This window comes from Terrapene carolina, unplaced genomic scaffold (genome assembly GCF_002925995.2).
Source record: "Terrapene carolina triunguis isolate 2854851 unplaced genomic scaffold, T_m_triunguis-2.0 Scaffold837, whole genome shotgun sequence".
Lineage (NCBI taxonomy): Eukaryota > Metazoa > Chordata > Testudines > Emydidae > Terrapene > Terrapene triunguis.
In genome coordinates this window covers 3,664,726-3,685,322 of record NW_020665188.1, presented here as the reverse complement: position 1 = coordinate 3,685,322, position 20,597 = coordinate 3,664,726, and the positions used below count along the sequence as shown (strand labels likewise).

Here is a 20,597-nt window from a genome sequence, read left to right as displayed (position 1 = left end):
CATGGAGACTGAGGGCTGGTCCACACTAACCCCCCAGTTCAAACTAAGATACGCAACTTCAGCTACGTGAATAACATAGCTGAAGTCGAAGTACCTTAGTTCGAACTACAAGGTACTTACCGTGGGTCCACACGTGGCAGGCAGGCTCCCCCATCGACTCCGCGTACTCCTCTCGCAGAGCAGGAGAACCGGCGTCGAAGGCGAGCACTTCCGGGATCGATTTATCGTGTCTAGACAAGACGCGATAAATCGATCCCAGAAGATCGATTGCTTACCGCCGAACCCGGAGGTAAGTATAGACGTACCCTGAGTTACCTACATTGCACAGGCAGTTTGCAGGCGCAGAGAACTGAACCCTGTTCTCCTGAGTCCCAGTTTAGCATCTGACTTTTGCACAGAGCAATCCTAGCAGATTTTCTTCTCCTTGTCCGCTCACACAGGCCCTATTGTTTTACTCCTGCTGGAGTTTTAGTGAGGCAGCTCTGCTCTGCCTGTTAGACATTTTTGGACCATACAGCACAAATTGCTCCATCACCAAAGCTGCAGTCTCCAAGTCTCATTCATTTTACGTAGGCTGCTGAATATCATTGATCGTTCCGAGCCCGTTCCATACATTGCTGAAAACATGACTGTATAGGCAGCCCACGCAATCTTGATTTCTGATTTATTCATCACAATCCTTTCCTTTCTTACTGCTACTACTTAAGGACCGCAACATTGCTGCCTTGGGTTTACTCTCAGACATCACTTTATTTGTTTTTCAAAATCATCTTCAGAAACTGACAAAGCTCAAAAATGTGAGAACGTGGCACCATTCAGCTGGGCTGCTTTTGAAATGCTGGACAGAAACACCTTCAGTGACCAGCCTTTCTACCTCTTACAGAACAGTCAGTGCCAATCTCAGTATCCCCTGATGCTCTACACACATTTTTAAAAGAAAGTAAACCTTAGAGGAGGGGGGATAAAAATCACATTTCCCAGGTTGCTGTTCTCCAAGGGATGGGCTGTATTCTCATCTGAGGCCAAGATGGATAAGGACAACCTGGCTTATACAGTAGTGGTCCTTACCCTCAGCAATCAGAATGAAATCAGCATGCTGCTGCTCACCAATACACACATTATAAGTTCTCTCCACACACCTGGATAATTAGGTAATGTGAAAGGCAAACAACATGCAACATTAATGAACAAACCTCACCTCTTGTCCCAGGGCAATCCAATAGCCTCTGCGTTTTTGCTTTGTTCTCAGAAGATGGTGTCAAGCAATAAATAATGTTAGCCTCCCCTCTCATGTGCCGAAGCTCCTGTGTAACTGGTAGCCCTAATGAGCAGCACTCCTTCTTTAAGGCAGGATAGGAAAAGGTGTTTCCTGTGGTGGAAGAGGCAACCCCCACATTGGACCAGGGCAGGAAGGCGTTAATGGAATCTTCTGTAGGAAGGGGCTACTACCTGCCAGGAAGACCTCCAGCTGGTGGGAGGGAGCAGCCTTAGATGGAGACTGCCTTGATAGATGGGGCTGAGGCAGAGAGGAACTAGGGTGTGGGCAGAGCAGGCCTGAGGCAGGAACCCTAGGAGCTGCCAAGCCTGGAGAGGAGAGAGCTTTATAGCAAGAGGGTGAATTTTGTCGCTACACAGGGTGTGGACTGTGTAGAGGTTTGGAAAGATTCCCTCTCTCATTCTGCCCCAAAGCCTTGCACAGCAAAGGCAGGCTGAAGAAGTGGGGGTGTCAAGCAGAACTCTTGCTTTACATTTATCCCAGAGGGTGAAGAACAGGACTGGGTGTTTGTCACTTCCCTTTCCCTAAACTTTAACTCTGAGCTCTGGGCTTAGAGAGGCAAATATGCTGCGAACAGACAAATACTAAGACCTGGGTAGGATTCATTTGAGGGCAAAGTCATCACAATTGCCTTTAGGCAGCCCTTGGACAGCTCCCCTATATGATCTAAAAGCATCCTCTCAAAACATGAAACCTGCCAATTGCAGCTCTCCAAGCCAATGTGCTGCTACTACACAAGCATCTGTTAAGAGAGCCCTGCTTGTGGCATTCACCCTGTGAGACTCATTCCAACCTGGACATTTTAATTGCTGCAACCATGTCATGTTTCCATATAGGGACCTTGCTTTCTGCAAGGTATCACTCAGTACTGTCCAGGTGCACAAATTCCTCTTCATTGGGCTTCTGTCATATGCTACAGTTTATACCGCTGGCCCACCTCGCTATGAACTGGGGAAAGTGTGATACTGTCTGTTACATCTCATTAGTCTAAGGACCGGCTATTAATTCAACAGGACGAATGCACTGGGGTTGCCACAAGGCCTTATCCTTATTTCTTGCCTAGAATATGTTACAATTACCCACCGAACCCTATGGTTTATCCAGTCATTACATGACTAATTTCAAATAAATCCTAGACACTGATAGTGACACTCCAAACTGAAACCCCATAAATCATGTATGCAAGACTTGCTGTTCCTAGAGGGTGTAAAGCCTCTTGATTTGAGGCTTGCCAATACAAAGAGCTCTTCCTTTGACTAGAGGCATGAATTCCTAGGGTCTGTACTGACAAAAACTTGCCACATTTGTGTTTGAAGTAAAATTGCAATGATTATAGTGCAGACTCTTAATATCTTCGGATGTATACTAGAGACATGTTGGCAGGGCTCCCTCCAGCGTTACATTTCCACCATCTGCTATTATAAACCACTACTTTTTCTCCCTAGTTTTGGCTTGGTGAAGGACATGCGGCAGCATCCCCATACTCCCAGGGCAGCTAACCACCATGGATGGTGGCTGCTTTCCTCCCCCCTGTCCCACAAGAGGTTGGTGGCCAGGTTCAGAACTGTCTGGACTCAGAGGTGGGCAGCAATTGGCTGAATGCATATGGTGAAATGGCCTTTGGAAGATGGGTTTATTAGCCACTATGCTTGCAGCTCACACTGCAAACTGTAAGCCCTTGATGGGCAAGTCCCCATTTGAGCTATGGAAGAGGTCTCACCTATTCCCCACTTCTCTTCCCAAACAGAAACTGGCACACTTCAAGAGCATTCTCTGTGGTTGAGGACTTGACCTCAGCTAAGGATAGGGTGTGGAGGTCGGTGATGGGAGAATGGAAGCAGCTGCCTCTGGGGACAGTTATGCACAGATACATATGGTTGGGAGGCCCTGGCTTTCCTATTGACATGCAGCAGGAGCATAAAGGGCTCCATTATGCTGCAGGCTGAGATAACAGCTCTATCTCATCACTGCCAGCTCTGCAGAGCACCCTTGGTCATGCTCTCTGACAGCTATTTGTATAGTGCAACTCTGACCACTCCTTCCCACTTGGTGCTCCTCCACCCATTCAGTGCAGAGGGTCTACCTTAAAAGGCATAAAGAGCCCCTTGCATTTCTTTCAGCCCTAGTACCACTCTTTGCATTTTTAAAATGTGCCCAGGGCTATTGACCCTGTGCATTTAGGGGAAATGCCACTCTTGCCTCAGTAACCACAGAGGGTCTCCATAGGCAGCAGGGGTGGTACATTTCTGGGGACAGCACGAGCGGGCACACTCCCTGAATGTGGCAATGGGCACATTGGCTAGCAGCATGTAGGGTGGGGCCAGTGCTCTGCTTTCCTACGTATCACATTGTGGGGAGAGGGACATAGAAGGAGCACTGAGAGCTACTTACTGGATACAAGTCTGAGGACAGGGCTTTAACTGTACCTGCCTTTAAAAACAAAGCAATAATTTATGCTGATAATACCATGTGCTTTTCACCCCTACGCCTAAAAGCAATTTACACAGGTCAGTAGCATTACCCCCATTTTACAGTGGGGAAACTGAGGCACAGGGGAGTGACGTGATTGACCCTCAGTCACCCAGCAGGCCAGTGGCCAAGCTGCGAACAGAACCCAGCTCTGCTGCGTACCGCTCCAGTGTTCTATTAACTAGGCCACTGGTTTTCAAACTGCACATGCCCTACTTTTTAGGGGGCCCACAAGGTTATCAGGGTGAGGTGCTACAGCCAGCCAGTGGGCAAGGCAGCAGCAGGGAGTCCTCAGTGATCAGGGTGGGTGAGGACCACAGCCCTGCTCAGGCCCATCTGCTGCCCCTCTCCCTTCTCCACTCCCTAACTGCTGCCCCTCACCCCCCCATATGTTAAACCCACCAGAGCCTGTGGGGGCATTAGGTTTTGGGGGGGGGGAGGGGGAGTGCCAGGAGTCCCGCTATGCTCTGCCATGGGATCCTCTGGGATGGAGCCAGCTGGGTCCTGCTGCGACCCCAGGCATGAGCTGCTGGCTTGCCTCAATGAGTCATTTTCTGCGCCAGATGGGCAGGAGTTGGTGGGCAGTTACATGACTCCCATGGAGAAGTGGGGTGCAGAAAAAAAAGTTTGGGAACCTCTGCACTAGACTACACTACCTCCATTAAAGAGCTAGTCAGGCCAGAAATGAACAAACACCAAAATGGAAATACCAGGAGCAAACCTTGCCCTGTGCTGTGTAGTTACTGGGAGGGTGGGGGAGAAGGAAGATGCTCCTCTTTCCCTTCTCTGAGCACCTACCCAACACCAAAACACGATTCCATTCTAGCGTCCAACAGAGAACTAGACTTTGCTAGCACATATGGTGTATTTCCGTGGCCCAGAGGGGCAGCCTTCAGTCCCAAGGGGGATGTAACTGCACATTTCACACTGTAACTTGTGTAGAACTGCACTGAGAGCCCCATCGATGCCTCTCTCCTCCTCGCTCTCTCCTCCCGAGCCATCCTGTCCTACTCTACCTTCAGAAGGAGCCCATGGAATTATTCTTGCATCTCATGCTGTGAGGGCAGAGAGAAGACAACAGCAGCATTGCTACTTAGTTATGCTCCTGGAGTCTTCCAGATACTCTACCTTGTTTTCAGAAACTGGAGCAGCCAGCTTGGAGCGGTCTTACCCACAATAGCATTGAGAGATTGCAGGTGCCATTGCTCCTGCTTATGTTGTATTCCATGAGTTTGACATGGACTTAAGGCCACACTAAGAACCTACCTTCTCAGTGCATTCCAGCCTCCGCAGTTAGATTTCACTTTTTGCTCATTTTTCATGTCAGATTTCTTCCACCTCATTTTTCTTTCACTGGATGTTTTATTAAAATTGGAATAAGCACCTTGATGATGTTCAGAGTGTACCAGCCAATTCGCTTCAGGTCCTGGAATTAAGAACCTCAATCAACAATGAGAGTTTATCTAATGCAGATTGGGTTTTTTGCTAAATTGACTTGCTGCAATCTTTCACAATCCATGACTGAGAAGTCATGTGTATATGATTGGTTCCAAAGCTGGAAAAGTATTCTAGTTATAGCAGAGAGAACACACACAGTCCCTGGGATTTAGGAAGTGCTGAGCATTGGCCTAGCTTTGCCCTATCTAAGTCAAACAGGAGTTTCATCGCTGACTTTTGAATGGGGATCAATTAGGACAAACACATGACTCTCTTTTTGCCTGTATCATTACCTAATTTAGAATGTAAACATTTAAAGGGCCGGAACCGTACCTTATTTTGGGACAGATTTTCAGAAATGTGTGAGCTGAATTTGCAATGCCTGGACTTTGATGCATGCATCCAATCTGGGATTTGTATATACATGTTTGCACAGCTCTGGGTTGTTGCATGTCCATCGGACCTTGCATACATTTTTGAAAAATCCAGTCTTGTCTGTAAAGTGCCATACACACCTGATATTGCAGAAATGTTGAAGTATTAATACCCCTACTCAAACTCTCTCAATTTTTAAACTCAGTTCTAAAAGGCGCTGTCTCAGCCTGTGAAAGCCCCAGAATGCACTTTAGTTCACCATGCACTCCATGGTGTACTCCTTTCCAGAGCAGAAGGCAAATGACAAACTCCTACTGCAATATTTAACAATCTGTTAGTCAAGCAAGCAAACTCTGGGTGGGGAAGGATGGAAATGTCAGTTATTAGAAGAATTTAAAAAAAGAAACAAACAGCAGAAGAGTTAGGCTGCATAGTCACTCTTTAACATTGGGTATCTGGAAACTGACAGGGGACTCAACTGTTCCCAAGTATCCACGTGAGGAACTTTCTGCACTCGTACCTCCCTCTTCCATGCATCAGCCCCCTTCTTTCCCAGTCGCCACAAAGTCACAATGGAAGTTAGAGAACAAAAAGTTACTAGACATGTGAACAGTAAAAATGGGGCTGTCTCAGGCCAAAAGAGTGCTAAAATCCTTCTGAACCACTGCTGTTGGACAAGGAATGGAAAGGAAAGCACACAGCACACTTCTAGCCTTAACTCACGTGCACTGTTTACAACTGCTGTCTGGAATTTCTTTGCTCCAATTCCATTCTATGCCCTCTCCAATCCGGCTTCAACTTCTTACTCTCCACTGAAACTGCTCTGCCAATGTCTCTAATGACCTCTTCTTAGCCAAAGCTCAGAACTAGTACTTCGTCCTCATCTTCCTTGACCCGTCAGGTACTTTTGACATTGTTGGCCACACTTCCTGAATTTTTTCCCTCCCTTGACTTCTGTGACTGTCTGCTCCTGGTTTTCCAGCATGTCCTTTGGAGGCCCCTCCAACTTTCTGATAGGGCTCCCCTTCTCTTCTCCCTCTATACCCTCTCTTTGGGTAATCTCGTCTGCAAACACAAACTACCATTCTCTAGGCTGACAACTCACAGATCTACCTCTACTCCAGATCTGTCTCCTTCTGTCCAAGCTAAAATCTCAGCCTGTCTCTGACACCTTTGGCCATTGGCTCCAGCTCTACATGGCTAAAACAGAGTTCTTAATCTTTCTCCCCAGCCTCTCGATCCCTATGGCTAGCTAACACCACAATTCTACCTGTCACTCAGGCCCGTAACCTGGGCGTCACTTCAACTTGGACCTCTCTGTAGGTCCTCATATCCAGGCTATGCCCAAATCTTGTTGATTCTTTCTGCATAACATCACTAAGATACAGGTCTTTCCTAACCACTTACATAGCTAAAACTTGTCCAGGCTCTCATTCTCTTGATTTCTTCAACTTTCTTCTCTCTGGCCCTGACAAATGCAATCTTGCCCCACTCGTATCTGTTCAGATAATTTTCCTGACCCATTGCTTTGACCATGTCACCCCTCTTCCACATTCTTCCATTGATCCCCCCCTTCTCTATTGAATTAAACATAAACAACTTGTCTTCACTTTCAAGGCTATTCAGGGGCTATCTGGACCTATATCTCATTCAATATTGAGATATCAACTCCTGCCTCCAGTGTCCACTTGTTACATTTTCAAACAGTAACCTTCACACTTTTTCCTCATACAAGAGGGGCTGACTGTAAACATCTGTGAAGCTACTTTAATTATCCTCCTTCAGAAACCCTCATTATTCTCCTTTGCCGTGATGCCTACAAAAAACTTGAGGGTTAGGCTACTAGTGAGCTGAGACCAATGCCCATCCTGCTGACCAATATTGTCTCATTGTTTCCTTATACTCCATCTGTCATCTCATCATATACCCTGATTGGAGCTCTCAGGGGCATGGACCATCTTTTTGTTCTGTGCTTGTACTCAACAGGGTCCTCAGCCATGACTAGGGCTCCTAGGCGATACGGTAATACTAAACATTTTAATGCAGAAAAGGCATTAAAGCGGATATGCTCCCTTCTAATGAGCAGAGATAAGAACAACTCTCAGTAAACTGGATGCGAGAGAAAGGAAGGACAAGACAAGAGTGCCTATGCAGTGTGTTCTCATTCATATTCCTTTTGGCTGAGTAGTGGGTAAGGCGTGAGGCTTTGGCACAACTCCCAATATTCCCAATTTCTGAGCAGCTTCAAACATAAAACAATTGAAACAACTTGCTAGGGAAATATTTCTTTCCCGCAAACATAGAATTTCCCCTGATAAGTGTTCGGATATGAACTGTACAGACAAACATTGTCCCTGGCTCAAAAAACGGATAGCTAAGAAGTGACATGACACAAAGGGTGAGGAAGGGAAGTCAAATATATACAACTTTTAGAAAGATTTGCATTTTAAGAAGAGTTATGAGTGTTTATCAACCCCATCTGCCATTCATGCCACCATTGGTTTATAGGTATCATAGCAGACATGAGTCTCATGGAGAGATTTGAAGGTAGTGGCTTTGTGGATCAGTTCAGAGGGAATTGATGCATAAGGAGCAGCACAGAAGAGAGTTTGTTTCATGTTTGTACACGAAGTTAAGAAATGAACTGAAGCAGCAAAAGCTAGATGGTGAAAGCGAGGAATGGATAGTGGAGACAGAGTTCTAATGGGCATTTCAGCTGCTTTGCCTCACCTTAACGCTTGATACTGATATGGAGGGAGCCAGTGGAGGGGCTCAAATGGTGGTGCTGAACAGGAGCAGAAAAAATGTTATACAGATGTGATGATCTGGGGTATACAGATTTGAGCTGTCACATTATTCACGAATAAGGCTAAGATTTTTTTCATGGAGGTCATGGAAATCATGGAATCTGTGACTTCTAGTGACCTCTGTGAATTCAGCCGTTGGCTGGGAGCTGCAGGTGGTGGGGGGACCGTGCAGCTCCCAGTGGCCACAGGAGCTGGGCCCCCCCATAGCTCCCAGCTGCCGCAGGCAGTGATGGCCCCCTCAGAGCTGCTGTGGCTGATGCAGATTGTGGGTCCTTCTGGAGCTCTTGGCTGCCAGCGGGGCGGGGGACCCGGAGCTCTTGGCTGCCAGCGGGGTGGGGGACCTGGGAGCTCCGAGCCGCTGAGGGCGGCAGGGCCTCCGGAGTTCCAAGCCACCACAGGACCAGGGGTCCTTCAAAGCTCCCCATAGGCGGTGGGGGCCCCCAGAGCTCAAGAGCAGCCCCCACAGCTGCCCAACCTCTGCAGGCAGTGTGGGGACCCCACAGCTGAACTCCCCATTTTGTCAGAGATATTTTTAGTAAAAGTCACAGACAGGTCACGGGCTTCCGTGAATTTTTCTTTATTGCCCGTGACCTGTCTGTGACTTTTACTAAAAATATCCGACAAAATCTTAACCTTATTCATGAGTGGGACATGTAGCTTTCCCCAAACAAGAGCTGATAAAACCTCTATACCACACCAGCATATAGAGGCCATGTATGTAATAGCAAAAACTCAGTGACCTACACATTCATGATTTTAGGGTCCAGTTCAGAGGCTAGAAATGAGTGGTAGGCCCCATCAGGTCCCTTATCAATAGCATAAACCTCTGCAGATCAGATCTTCAGCGTCTCAGTGGTAGAGGACTGAATAAAGTACCTGTCCTTGTCTTTGGCCAGGAACGAAAACTCTACAACTGGAAGGAAACATGGCAGCCTTTAGAAGCTGCTCAGAGGTTTGCAATCATTGGAGGCACCACCAGACGGATTATCAAGTCAAGTAAGGCAGTCAAAAATTGATCAATTAGTTGTAGAACTGGAGCAGAATTTGTCCAGGGATTAAGCCAGGCGCACTTCCCTGCTGGGAAGATGAGCATGATGGCATACCTACCAGAGTTTTGTCCCTGGATCTTGGTTAGTGCTCCATTGTTTGTAATGATGCCAATGTCATATACCCAAAGCCCTACAAGCTTTCCTCTTGCAGCTGAAAGGGAGAAGGAACATGTGTCTCTGGTCCAACCCCCAAGTCCAAGCTGCTGTGTGGGTATAGGTCTTCTGATCATTTACCCCTTCTTGAGCATATTTTTGGACCTTCTGCTTCAGTGCCAGCCTTTACTGTTGCTCAGAGCTTTCCTAAGATGTAGTGGAGTGAAACTGACCCAATTTTTGGCAGTTTCACTGCCCTACACCAGTTCCCAACAGTAGCAGGGAAGAGGGAGAACATTAGTCAGCTTTCACTCTGCTACAGCTTAGGCAGAAGAGCTGTTTGCAAACTCAAGACAACAGCTCTGCCATCAATTAACTCTGGTTCCTTTTGAAAGGTTTACTTCACCTGTGCAGTCAGATTTCTTTTACTTTTTAAACTGACATCAGAGATTTCCCAAAGTTGATGGCTCTCACCCAACTAAATGTCTAATTGCTGCAGGTGAATGGATTTTATGTACACAAAGAGGCACACCAAGAAGTACATGATCAGAGCAGTGCACTCAATGAAGTAACTTTCTTAAATATATTATGAAAATCCAGAAATATGGTCTGTGCTAGAACCTGTTTCAAGATAGTGATCCATAAAATGATTCCTCAGCAATGATGACTGCAGAAAGTGAAGCTAGAATGTGTTTTGTTTTTAAACAATACTCTAAGTAGTATATCATTTTCAAATAATGCTGTTTTCTCTGCTTAGTAATCTCAGATGAGCATTACAACCACAGTGTCTTTGTGGAACTCTTCATAAAGAAATTTGTAGAAAAATGGCCCAGCCCTGGATAATTTTACCAAGTGAGTCAGCATAAAACAAATATTGATTTTTTAAAAAATCTCAGCTATTGAAAGCGCCAAAAGTGTCTGGATGGCAAGGTTTTTAAAACCACCCCCCAGCAATTAAATATATGACTGTAAAATCAGTCATATGAAATGCGTTCCAACCAATTCAAACCCACACACCTCTTACAGCATCTCTTAGACAGAATGCTCAATGGGTGTGCCAGCATTTATTATTACAGCTCATTACAATGATCAGGAAAAGTTGTTTGGAGTGAAACATGACTTGTTTCTCCGATCACAGGTTGAGGACCTCTCCATGTAAGGATAAAGACAGCTTTTCTATTTGAGGGACTTAAAATTTTCTAGCTCCGTGTTTCCCAAATTACAGGGTACATGCTGTAGAAAGTATGAAGGCACAGCTCGAGGAGGAAAGGGGTACACATACAGTGGCATCGCAAACTCTTCCCAGATACTACCTTAACGTGGCAGGGGAGAGACTGGTTTTATTTTCCTGAAAGGGGGCTCAGATTTCAGAAGTTTGAGAAAGGCTGCTCTAATTTTTAATTTGCACATATCATAGCCAAGTCTAATTTCTTGTCCTTGTAAATCAAAGATTTCTAAACCTTGGTGTCAATAACCATCAGGTACAGGGCCTGTTCTGACAGCAATGGCCATGCAGCTGCAGGGAGCTTCAGGGTATGGGGCTCTCATCCTAAAGATTGAGTGAAACTAGTGGGATGCTTGCTGGTTGTGCTTATGTGCTGTATGATCTGAAGTATAGGCTGCTTCATGCTGCCTGAGAGCTCTAATGGAGGCAGCTTGAATCTCATGAAAAAGTGAAAATTCTCCTCTCTTAGCCTCAAGCTGAATCAATGGAAACCTCCAGCCTCCATTTCCCTACAAGCCATACCTATATTCTGGATGTTACTTACAGCTCACTGACAGGATGGAACATCCCCATCTCCTCCCCCAGTGAGGTGGCATAGAAGTCTGGGGCAGATGGGGGTGGGTAAGATAACAATACATGTTGAATCTTTGGGCTTTGCAGTCAAGGGAGGTGCAATCTAATGCCTTCACAGTGGGCTACATAAACTGGTCCTAATAAAGATATATTTCAGAACCTGCAAGCTTGATACACTAGCCAGTGTTAGGGATTAAGTTTTCACAATCATTATAATAGAAAAACATTCTTTACTCTGCAAGTGTGTCTCTTTACAAATATATATTTATGTATTTAAGCCCATTTCAGGCCATAAAAACCCTAAAAACAACCAGTACCTTTTCAGCAAGAGAAACTGCAATCTAGAAATCTGAGGTGAAAGGCACCCAAATAAGGGCTATTTTGGTGCTTCTCTGAAGGCCTCTACTTAGTATTTTGAACTATCTTAAATCATGTCAGCCTTTCATTTGTAAGAACAGACTCCATTCAGTCCGATCCTTACCACTCTGTACGAGGTAAACTGGAATCTCTTTTACATAATTGCTTATTGTCTTAGAAAGGTGATATTGCATCTTGAAGACCAGCTTTTCCAAGAACCGTTGATGAAGAATGGGTTAAAAAATAAGATGCCACTTATGGACCCAATGTTTTTGTGCCATCGTCTCAAAAGAAAAGCAGTTGATACTAAAAAGCTATTCCAGATAAATACAAGATCAAGCACTAGAGCTGGTCAGAAAATTTCAGTTTCTAAAAGGGAAAAGTCTCTGCAATGTTGTTTGCATAATTTCCCCCTTTTCCTACCAGCTCTAAAATAACCTTTAAAAAACCAACTCTGTGTCTGTTGTAACAGTGCAAAAGTCCGTCCAACTCTTGTGTTCAAGTTCACTATCACTAATATTTTAGAAAACCTGGTGGCAAATAAAACGGTCTCAATTTAACTTAGCAAAAGTGATATCTAGAAAATACTCAACATCAAGAGGTCTTACAAAAAAGTCAGGCTACAAAAGCATTCTAAGGCACAGTGTTTTGGAAGAAGTGCTTTCTCCCGTTGGCGTTGCTTTATACACGTAGTGCGTGAGTAGGTCCAAGTGATGCATGGCGCTGGACGTGTATGCACTGTCCCTTCCCAAGTAGCATATGGAATCCATGCTTGAAGCTTCAGACATAGGCTCCCAGAGCTGCATGGAATTCCGTTAGACATTGCACTAGCTGCTGGAATTTGGGTCTTTCCTCAGGATCTAGGGCCCAACAACAGGCCATCACAGCAAACCTGAAGACAAAAACAAAGGGGAGACATCAGAAGACGACAGCTAATCATGATACACACAAGTGTCAAGAACCTGAGTAAAGAGATCCAACCACAAGCAAAGTTTCTTTTTTCCCTTTGACCATCAATTTTTTTTACCTTATGGCACTGTGCCAAATTGTTTTTTCAGAAGTAGCATATCTGGAGTGACCAGCAAAAGTACTACTACTGGAGGTGTTGATCTGGTTTGACAAGAGATAGACAAGTCAAAGGCAGTCCAGTAGCAGTATTAGGATAATCTGATAGTGGCAATTAAAATGCTTTAAAAACACTACTTAAAGAATTTCTGTAGGCGGGTACAGAGAAAGGGAATTTGGGGAAGACAGGCTGAGACAAGGAAGGAGAGTGGAAGAAAAATACTGGTTCTCTTTACTTATTCCACTTGAAAAATGTCTGAGTGTGACCTTTAAAAAACAACAACAACAACGCATCATTTAAATGAACATTTAACACAACCTGGTCAGGATGACTGAATTGAGACTTCCTCTGTTCTCTGCTTGCTCTGAATTTAAAAAATGTTTCCTGAAAAGTGGAATAAAAACCACTCTTTCTCCCCTCTCGTAATAAGCCCACACTTACAGTTCATCAGGGCAGTTGATTGGCTGAGCTATTCTGTATCCATCCTTTAGATATGCAGCCATCTCAAAAGGGTCAATATCCACATACGGAGTCTGCCCCAAAGTCATCAGCTCCCACAGTGTTACTCCAAATGCCCACTAGAAAAAAAAAGTGTTTTATACAGCAGCAAGTTAGCAGTACAGTAGGGTTTGGGGCCTCTGTCAGCTTCAGTTCTCTCACAAAATTAGTCATGCACACTTAACAACTATTTAAACTTAATGTGTTCCTCATATTTTTGATAAGGAAGATATAAGAGCTTTATAAATGTGGCAACTCCTGTCCTTTCATGTTAAATGTGGTGCTGCTATAATTTTCTCCCAAGATAGGAAAGTGACTTTTCTCATTTGCATCATTGACCATTTAAATGGGAATAACAACCTTAGAAACAAGAACTGGTTCTAACTTTCAACAGTAACAGATAGCTCTGACAGCACCAAGCTTTTAAACACACAAATAAAATCACAAAATGCATATAGGATAATAAAACGCTGCTTTTCTATAAAGTATTTGATCTGAAGATTTCACAACCCTTAAAAACACTAAGTTTAAGTAACAATGTACAGTACAGTTTACTTTGTAGAGAATGTAACAAACAATTATATTTACACAGGACTTTGGTTTGCACAGTGTTGTGAAAATCTAATCCCCTCAACAGGTTTGGTGAGTTAGTTACTAACTTTATATTTTGCTCAGCGGACGTATCATAGGGCATGCCAGCCCTGAAGTGCCCCCTTCTGACCACATGGCACTGCAGGCACTTCCTGCCTCAATTTTCTCTAACCAGGTTGTCTCACTCTCAGGGGTTCACACACCTCAGCCTTCAGCATCTCAGGCTCATGGGGCTGTTTCACTGCCATGTAGACTTCCGGGCTCAGACTGGAGCCTGAGCTCTGGGATCCTCCCACCTCACAGGGTCCTAGTGCCCAGGACTCCAGCCTTAGCCCAGAAGTCTAAACAGTAATGAAACAGTTCTGCAGCTTGAGCCCCTCAAGCCCAAAAAACTGCCCAGGGATGTAAACACAGGTTTTTAAAAAATACAAAAAGGTTGATAGTCAATGGACACTGGTGAGAGTTTTGAAATAAGCAGCAAACTAAAATTTAGGAAACTGGGTAAACAGATAATTCAAGTAAAACTACTTTATATAGTGACAACGTAGTTGTTTCCCATTTTATAACTATATTGTCTCAGAAAATTCACAAAGAAGGAAAAAGGCCCCATCTATCCTGGAAAGAAAACAGTATAAAAACATGGCTCTTGCTGAACTTTTTTTTTCAACACTTTGGCTAACTGCTGTGGATGGGAAAAAAAACCTTGTAGGAACCATTTAAAAAATCAGCTAAGCTATATGAAAGAAAAACAGCTAAAGCAGGTTCAACATAATGTGTCTGAACCCTATTTAAACTGTTAAAGCACGGATTCCTTTTTCTCAGTGCAGACAAAACCTAAATGTGTACAACTGATACCACTATGCATAATGTATTACATGCAGTTGATACCTAACGTTTGTTTTTGGAGGAGCAGACAGAAGGGTATAGATCTGTAAAACAGCACTACAGTAAACATTAAGAGGGAAGTTAGTTAGGGTGGATAGGCCTTTCCTTTCAGGTTCGTAAAATGATGAAGGAATTTTAATTCAGGCACATTACAGTATTCTAGTAGTTAGCTCTAGTACACCTCTACCCCGATACAACGCTGTCCTCGGGAGCCAAAAAAAAAATCTTACCACATTATAGGTGAAGCCGCGTTATATCAAACTTGCGTTGATCCACCGGAGTGCGCAGCCCGGCCCCCCCCCCCTCCCCGGAGCGCTGCTTTACCGCATTATATCCGAATTCCTGTTATATCGGGGTAGAGGTGTTCTATCAATTTATTAACAACATGATCTACTATATGTTAAAATGTAGCTGCATTTATTCTGTATAATGCAAAACATTTATGTATTGCATGTTAAAGGGGCACATTTAAATCTGTAGGATCTCTGAGAGAGACCCTACTACATTCTGACCCCCTTGCTCTATTGACGGATTTTGTTGGACAGACTTCAGCCTAGAAGGCGCCGTTATAATTATTCTTCACACCCCCTGAGAATAAGCTTCTAATTCTGTCAATGCCAGGAAATTCATTAACTACCCTGTTATTTTTCAGCAGTGATAAAAAGGAGTGTTTGTAGACTGGGGAGTTCCAGGGAAGGGGCTCAACAGAAGAAGTGGAGCTGATAAGTACAATGTTCAAGTGGCTAGGGGTGAGTATAAACCATGCAGCTTCAATTTTATATATTAGAAACGATACACATCCATGACACAAAAGTGGCAAGACATGCACTATTTTATGTTCACCATGGCTCATGGTATCTCCTAACCAAGAGCACTTCACTGGTCCAGGGTAAAATTTCAAGAGTGCTTAAGTGATTTAAGTGCCCAAGTCCAATTGTAAGTTTAGGACACAGATGCTAAAGTCACTTACACTTGAAAATTTTACCTCTAGTCTGATCTTCACAGGACACGTTCACACTAGTGAAGGTTTAATATTGGAGATGAAATGGATACATTGTACAGATTCCACTGAAAGCCTGCATTAGCTGGATTTGCTGTAATTTCAGATAATAATCTACTCAATTTACAAAACAACAAGACTTTTAGAAAAACAGGAAATACTTAGAACTTTTTATGCTAATATAGAAATAACTCTGAGGTAAAGCTGACCCTTTTTCAAAGTCTTGATTACTAACATAGGAACTATGGCAATATGCAAGAGAATGGGAAACTTCAGTGGAATACGAGTTATGTGTACACACACCGTTAGAAAATTTGAGAAGACTTCTAAAACAGATGAGACATGAGGTTTCAAAAAAATGCACAACACCTCACTGCATCAAAATTGTAAAGGTAACATCATTAAATGGAAATTACCCTATGGCAGGAAAACCAGATCACGTGGCTGTGTCGTTTATCAATGGCTAGTGCTCAAACTACTGCACAATCTTAACCAAGGTTCTCCAGAGTCACTCTTACTATTGATTGTTGAAAACAGTTCTTTCTAATATCTCTGGTTGTTGAAAGTCTTAATGAAGGAAAAGGTGTAAGGCATTTATCCTGCAAGCTGATCAGCACACGACGACCACGGATATCAACAGGAGTGAATGGTACTTAGCATTACATAAGAGCTTCTTTTCACTTCTCAGAACAGGGCCTTCAATAAAACTCAGGACAGACTGAAAAGAGCAATCTGATCTCAAACTGGAAAGGAGAATTTTTTTAATGCATGGTATGATCTATATGTCAAGGATTTACAGACTGGACAGTTGTGTTGGGGGATAAGAGCAACAATTTAATAGCTTGCTCTATGTAATGAATGTATTGAAGATGCTTAGTGTAAAAAGAATACTAATGTATTATACACTAAATGCCCTGTGCATTAAATTCACAAGTAATGTGTCTCAAGGAAGTGGGAATGCGAAATGTAAGGGTTTGTACAGTATATAAATTCTGAACCATTAAGACAAGCTGTATGACAAGCTGAAGGCCATCAGGGTAATTTGCTCAGGAAACCACTCTGGCATACTTTTCAGTACTGCTCCTGTGTGCTAAAATTATTCTGTTGTAGCTCAGTCACACACTTCCATTCTGAGAAGACAACCCAAGAAAAGCAGTGTCAAAATTACCATTGGACACTACAATCAGGGTTGGAAGGGACAGTACATTTTAGATTCACAGAAAACATAGAATACATGAAAATGCCAGTTCTTGAAATCAGGTGAATTGTTTAGAAAGTTTCAGGATTTAATCAGCAAGTCCTCTGCTCATCTGTAAGTCTCTAGATAGAAGCCAGGCTATTAAAGGGTAGCAGTGACTAAATGTCAGTAACATTTCATAATTGTTTAGTGGTATATACAGAATGTGTTCCCTCCTCTACTTTAGGAGACAAGTGTCTGGGTCAAACACACTACTACACTTGATACCCTTGCTGGCAATTTCAGAGGTGCCAAACCACAATGGGAAAGGAGTGAACAATCCTGTCGTTCAAGAGGTGATCCCTCTATGTTAGGGCTGGATACCATAGGCATGGCAGTGCGTGGTGGAAGCAAGTACAGCTGCTGTTCTGGATATATATGTTATGCACAGAGGACTTCAGTCTTCAGCACTGTCAATTCAACTCCTTTTTTCCATGAATAAATTGTGTGAAAAAGGTGTTTAAAAGAAAGAAACCCATATAACTATATACTGTTTTAGAAAATGTAAATATAAAACTTACCACATCACTAGCACTGGAAAATTCATTGTTAACCAAGCTTTCAAGAGCCATCCACCGCACTGGCCTGTTTTCATTATCTCCCAGACAATGATAGTCCATGGGGAACAGGTCTCGGGATAGCGCATTGTCTGTAATCTTGACCTGAAGTGCATCATCAATGCTGATTAAAAGACAATAAGAGCATTTGGTTATGCAACATATGTATTATTTATAGTTGCGTTACTGCATCTTTTAAAAATATTGTATATATAGGACTTCACAGATGAGCTTGAACATTTGTTACCAACGTTTTAAAGCTTAACATTTTCCCAGATCATGACACTGATATGCTGCCATTACCACTAAGTACATATCAGTTAACTTCAGGATAAAGTGATTTCAAAATTATTTTTGGCTATGAAAAGATGAGCAATAGAAAGCCAGAAGTCTCAGACATAAAATAAAACCAAACTGTTTTAAAATGGGGAAATGTCCAGTTAAAATACTCAACAACTTTCTCTGTCCCTTTAACAACCAACTTTCCCAATTCCCTTCTTGTATCCTTACAGACCGATTTTACAGGATAGTAATTTAGGATTTCTCATATCTGATGAAACAAAGGTTCCATCTAATGGGTATTCTGCCTCTGACAATTGTCTGTATCAGATGCTTCAGAAAAAGTGCAAGAAAGCCTGAAGCAGCCAGTTATGGAAGAACCTACTTACAGCAGCGAAGTTTCTTCACTTGCAGGCTAATTTACACTCTTCAACGTGAGAGTTTTGTATCCCTTCCAAACTTTTTAAAAATCCTCTAACTGTGGATATTCTGATAATCCACCTATGTGTCTAATCCTTTTGCAAATCCTGCTAAACTCGACATCTTGTGGAAATGAGAGCCACAAACTAACTATGCTTTGTTTAAATTTCCTTTTATCAATTTTGAATTTGCCTTTCAATTTAATTGAATATCCTCTTGTTCTTATGAGGAAGGGTAAGTAAAAATTCTTGATTTATCTTCTCTACACCATTTATTACTGAGCATACCTCTGTCACATAGCCTCTTATTCATCTCTGCTCTAACATAAGCAGTCCCAATCTTTTCAATATCTCTTCATATGGGAGATATTCAGTACCTTTAATATCATGTCACATGCCTCTGAACTCCATCTATTTCTGTTTTATCCTTTTTGAGATATAGTGACCAGAATTGAACACAGCGACCTAAATTTTCAGAAGTGACTTGATTTTAGGCACCTCAATTCAAAGAACAAAAAACTAAACTTCACACAGGTTGGAAACCTACTCTTAGAGAAAAATCAGGAATTAAATCCACTTTAGAACAGAACACTAACTATGGAGTTGCAAACAGGTGACTTCATAATGCTTTGTTTTATAATTCTATTTTTAATTCTTGTGTCAACCAATTATCTTGGTAATTAAGTGAGGCACTACGAGGATCACCTTTTATGCCTATCTAAAGATACTGCAACATTTGCTACCCTCCAATATAATAGATTATATCAAGGTCAAGATTGTACATATTTGTTAACATTTGAGCCACTTCTTTCTAAAGTTACTTCAGCTCCTCCTCTTTTGACATCTCACACTGATAGTACCTGAGGAGACGCCTACTCTTTTCAATATCCTCTGGTAGAGATCAATACAAAGAAATCATGTCTTTTCTCTACAGTGTTATTTATCTTCCTTAATGACTTGCTTTACTTTCATAAGAACATAAGAATGGCCATACTAGGTCAGACCAATGGTCCCCAAAGCCCACTATCCTCTCTTCTGACAGCAGATGGTGCCAGATGCTTCAAAGAGAATGAACAGAACAAAGAACTTTATCAAGTGATCCACCCCAACATCCAGTCCCAGCTTCTAACAGTCAGTTATTTAGGGACACCTAGGGCATGGGGTTGCATCCCTGACCATCTTGGCTAATAGCCAATGATGAACTTATCCTCCATGAATTTAACATTCTTTTTTGAACTCAGTTATACTTTTGGCCTTCACAACATCTCCTGACAAGTTTCACACGGTGACTGCATGGTGCGTGAAGAAGTACTTCCTTATGTTTGTTTTAAACCTGCTGCCTATTAATTTCATTGGGTGACCCCTGGTTCTTGTGTTATGTGAAGAGGTAAACAGCACTTCTCTATTCACTTTCTCCACACCATTCATGATTTTATAGACCTCTACCATATCTTCCCTTAGTTGTCTCTTTTCCAAGATGAACAATCTGTCTTTTTAATCTCTCCTCACAGGGCCGGCTTTAGGCTTTTTGCTGCCCCAAGCAAAAAATTTGCCGCCCCAAGCTCAGGTGGGGCTGGGGCTCGCAGGCAGCGCTGGAAGCGGAGGGAGTGATGTCACCTTCTCCCAGCGCCTGCAGGGGCTTTACCCCCTCCCCCGCCCGGCCATGCAGAGAAGCCCCGATATAAGGGGTGGCACAAGCCAGTACAGCAGCCAGTGCGCGGATGAGGCAGCGCAGCTCCGGGGGAGGGATAGCTCAGTGGTTTGAGCATTGACCTGCTAAACCCAGGGTTGTGAGTTCAATTCTTGAGGGGGCAATTTGAGGATTTAGTTGGGGATTGGTCCTGCTTTGAGCAGGGGGTTGGACTAGATGACCTCCTGAGGTCCCTTCCAACCCTGATATTCTATGATTCTCCCCAGCAGGACTTGCCCTCTCCTCCCCAGGTAGCGGCTGGGCCCTGGCAGCTCAGCATCCCGGGGCAGGGGCTTCCCCTTCCCGCTGCTGCTGGGGGCGCGGCGCTCTCGCCCCGTCTAAGTGGCGCAGCTCCGAGAGTGCAACTGCCCCGAAAAAAAAGGATGGCCAGAATGCTGCCCCGGAAATGTGCCGCCCCAAGCACATGCTTGCTTTGCTGGTGCCTAGAGCTGTCCCGTCTCCTCATATTGAAACTGTTCCATACCCCTATTAATTTTGGTTGTCCGTCCCTGTATTTTTTCCAATGTTAATAGATCTTTCTGGTAGTCCAGTGTTATTCTTTCAATTTTTTTCAAGGCTTAAACATCTTGAATCTGGAAAAATACTGTGTAATAGTGACCACAGGCTACCATCTTCTCCAACTTTTACTCATAAGGGCTCTTGAGATTTCTGCAGATAGATTTCAAACATTTCAAGTCTGGATATGTGTTTGTA

The 20,597-nt window shown here is 43.4% G+C and overlaps 1 protein-coding gene across 2 annotated transcripts in view; it reads right to left on the bottom strand.

The window, feature by feature from the left end:
• Positions 1 to 11,835: 11,835 nt before the first annotated feature.
• RYK (receptor like tyrosine kinase) overlaps positions 11,836 to 20,597 on the bottom strand; it is a 112,817-nt gene continuing 104,055 nt past the window's right edge. For both annotated transcript variants that reach the window (XM_026660781.2, XM_026660782.2), the window contains exons 13-15: positions 17,460 to 17,619; positions 13,169 to 13,305; positions 11,836 to 12,553 (exon numbers count right to left, since the gene is read on the bottom strand). In XM_026660781.2, the coding sequence (XP_026516566.1) occupies positions 12,442 to 12,553; positions 13,169 to 13,305; positions 17,460 to 17,619 (409 nt within the window). In that variant the 3' untranslated portion in view covers positions 11,836 to 12,441. The remainder of the gene's footprint in view (positions 12,554 to 13,168; positions 13,306 to 17,459; positions 17,620 to 20,597) is intronic.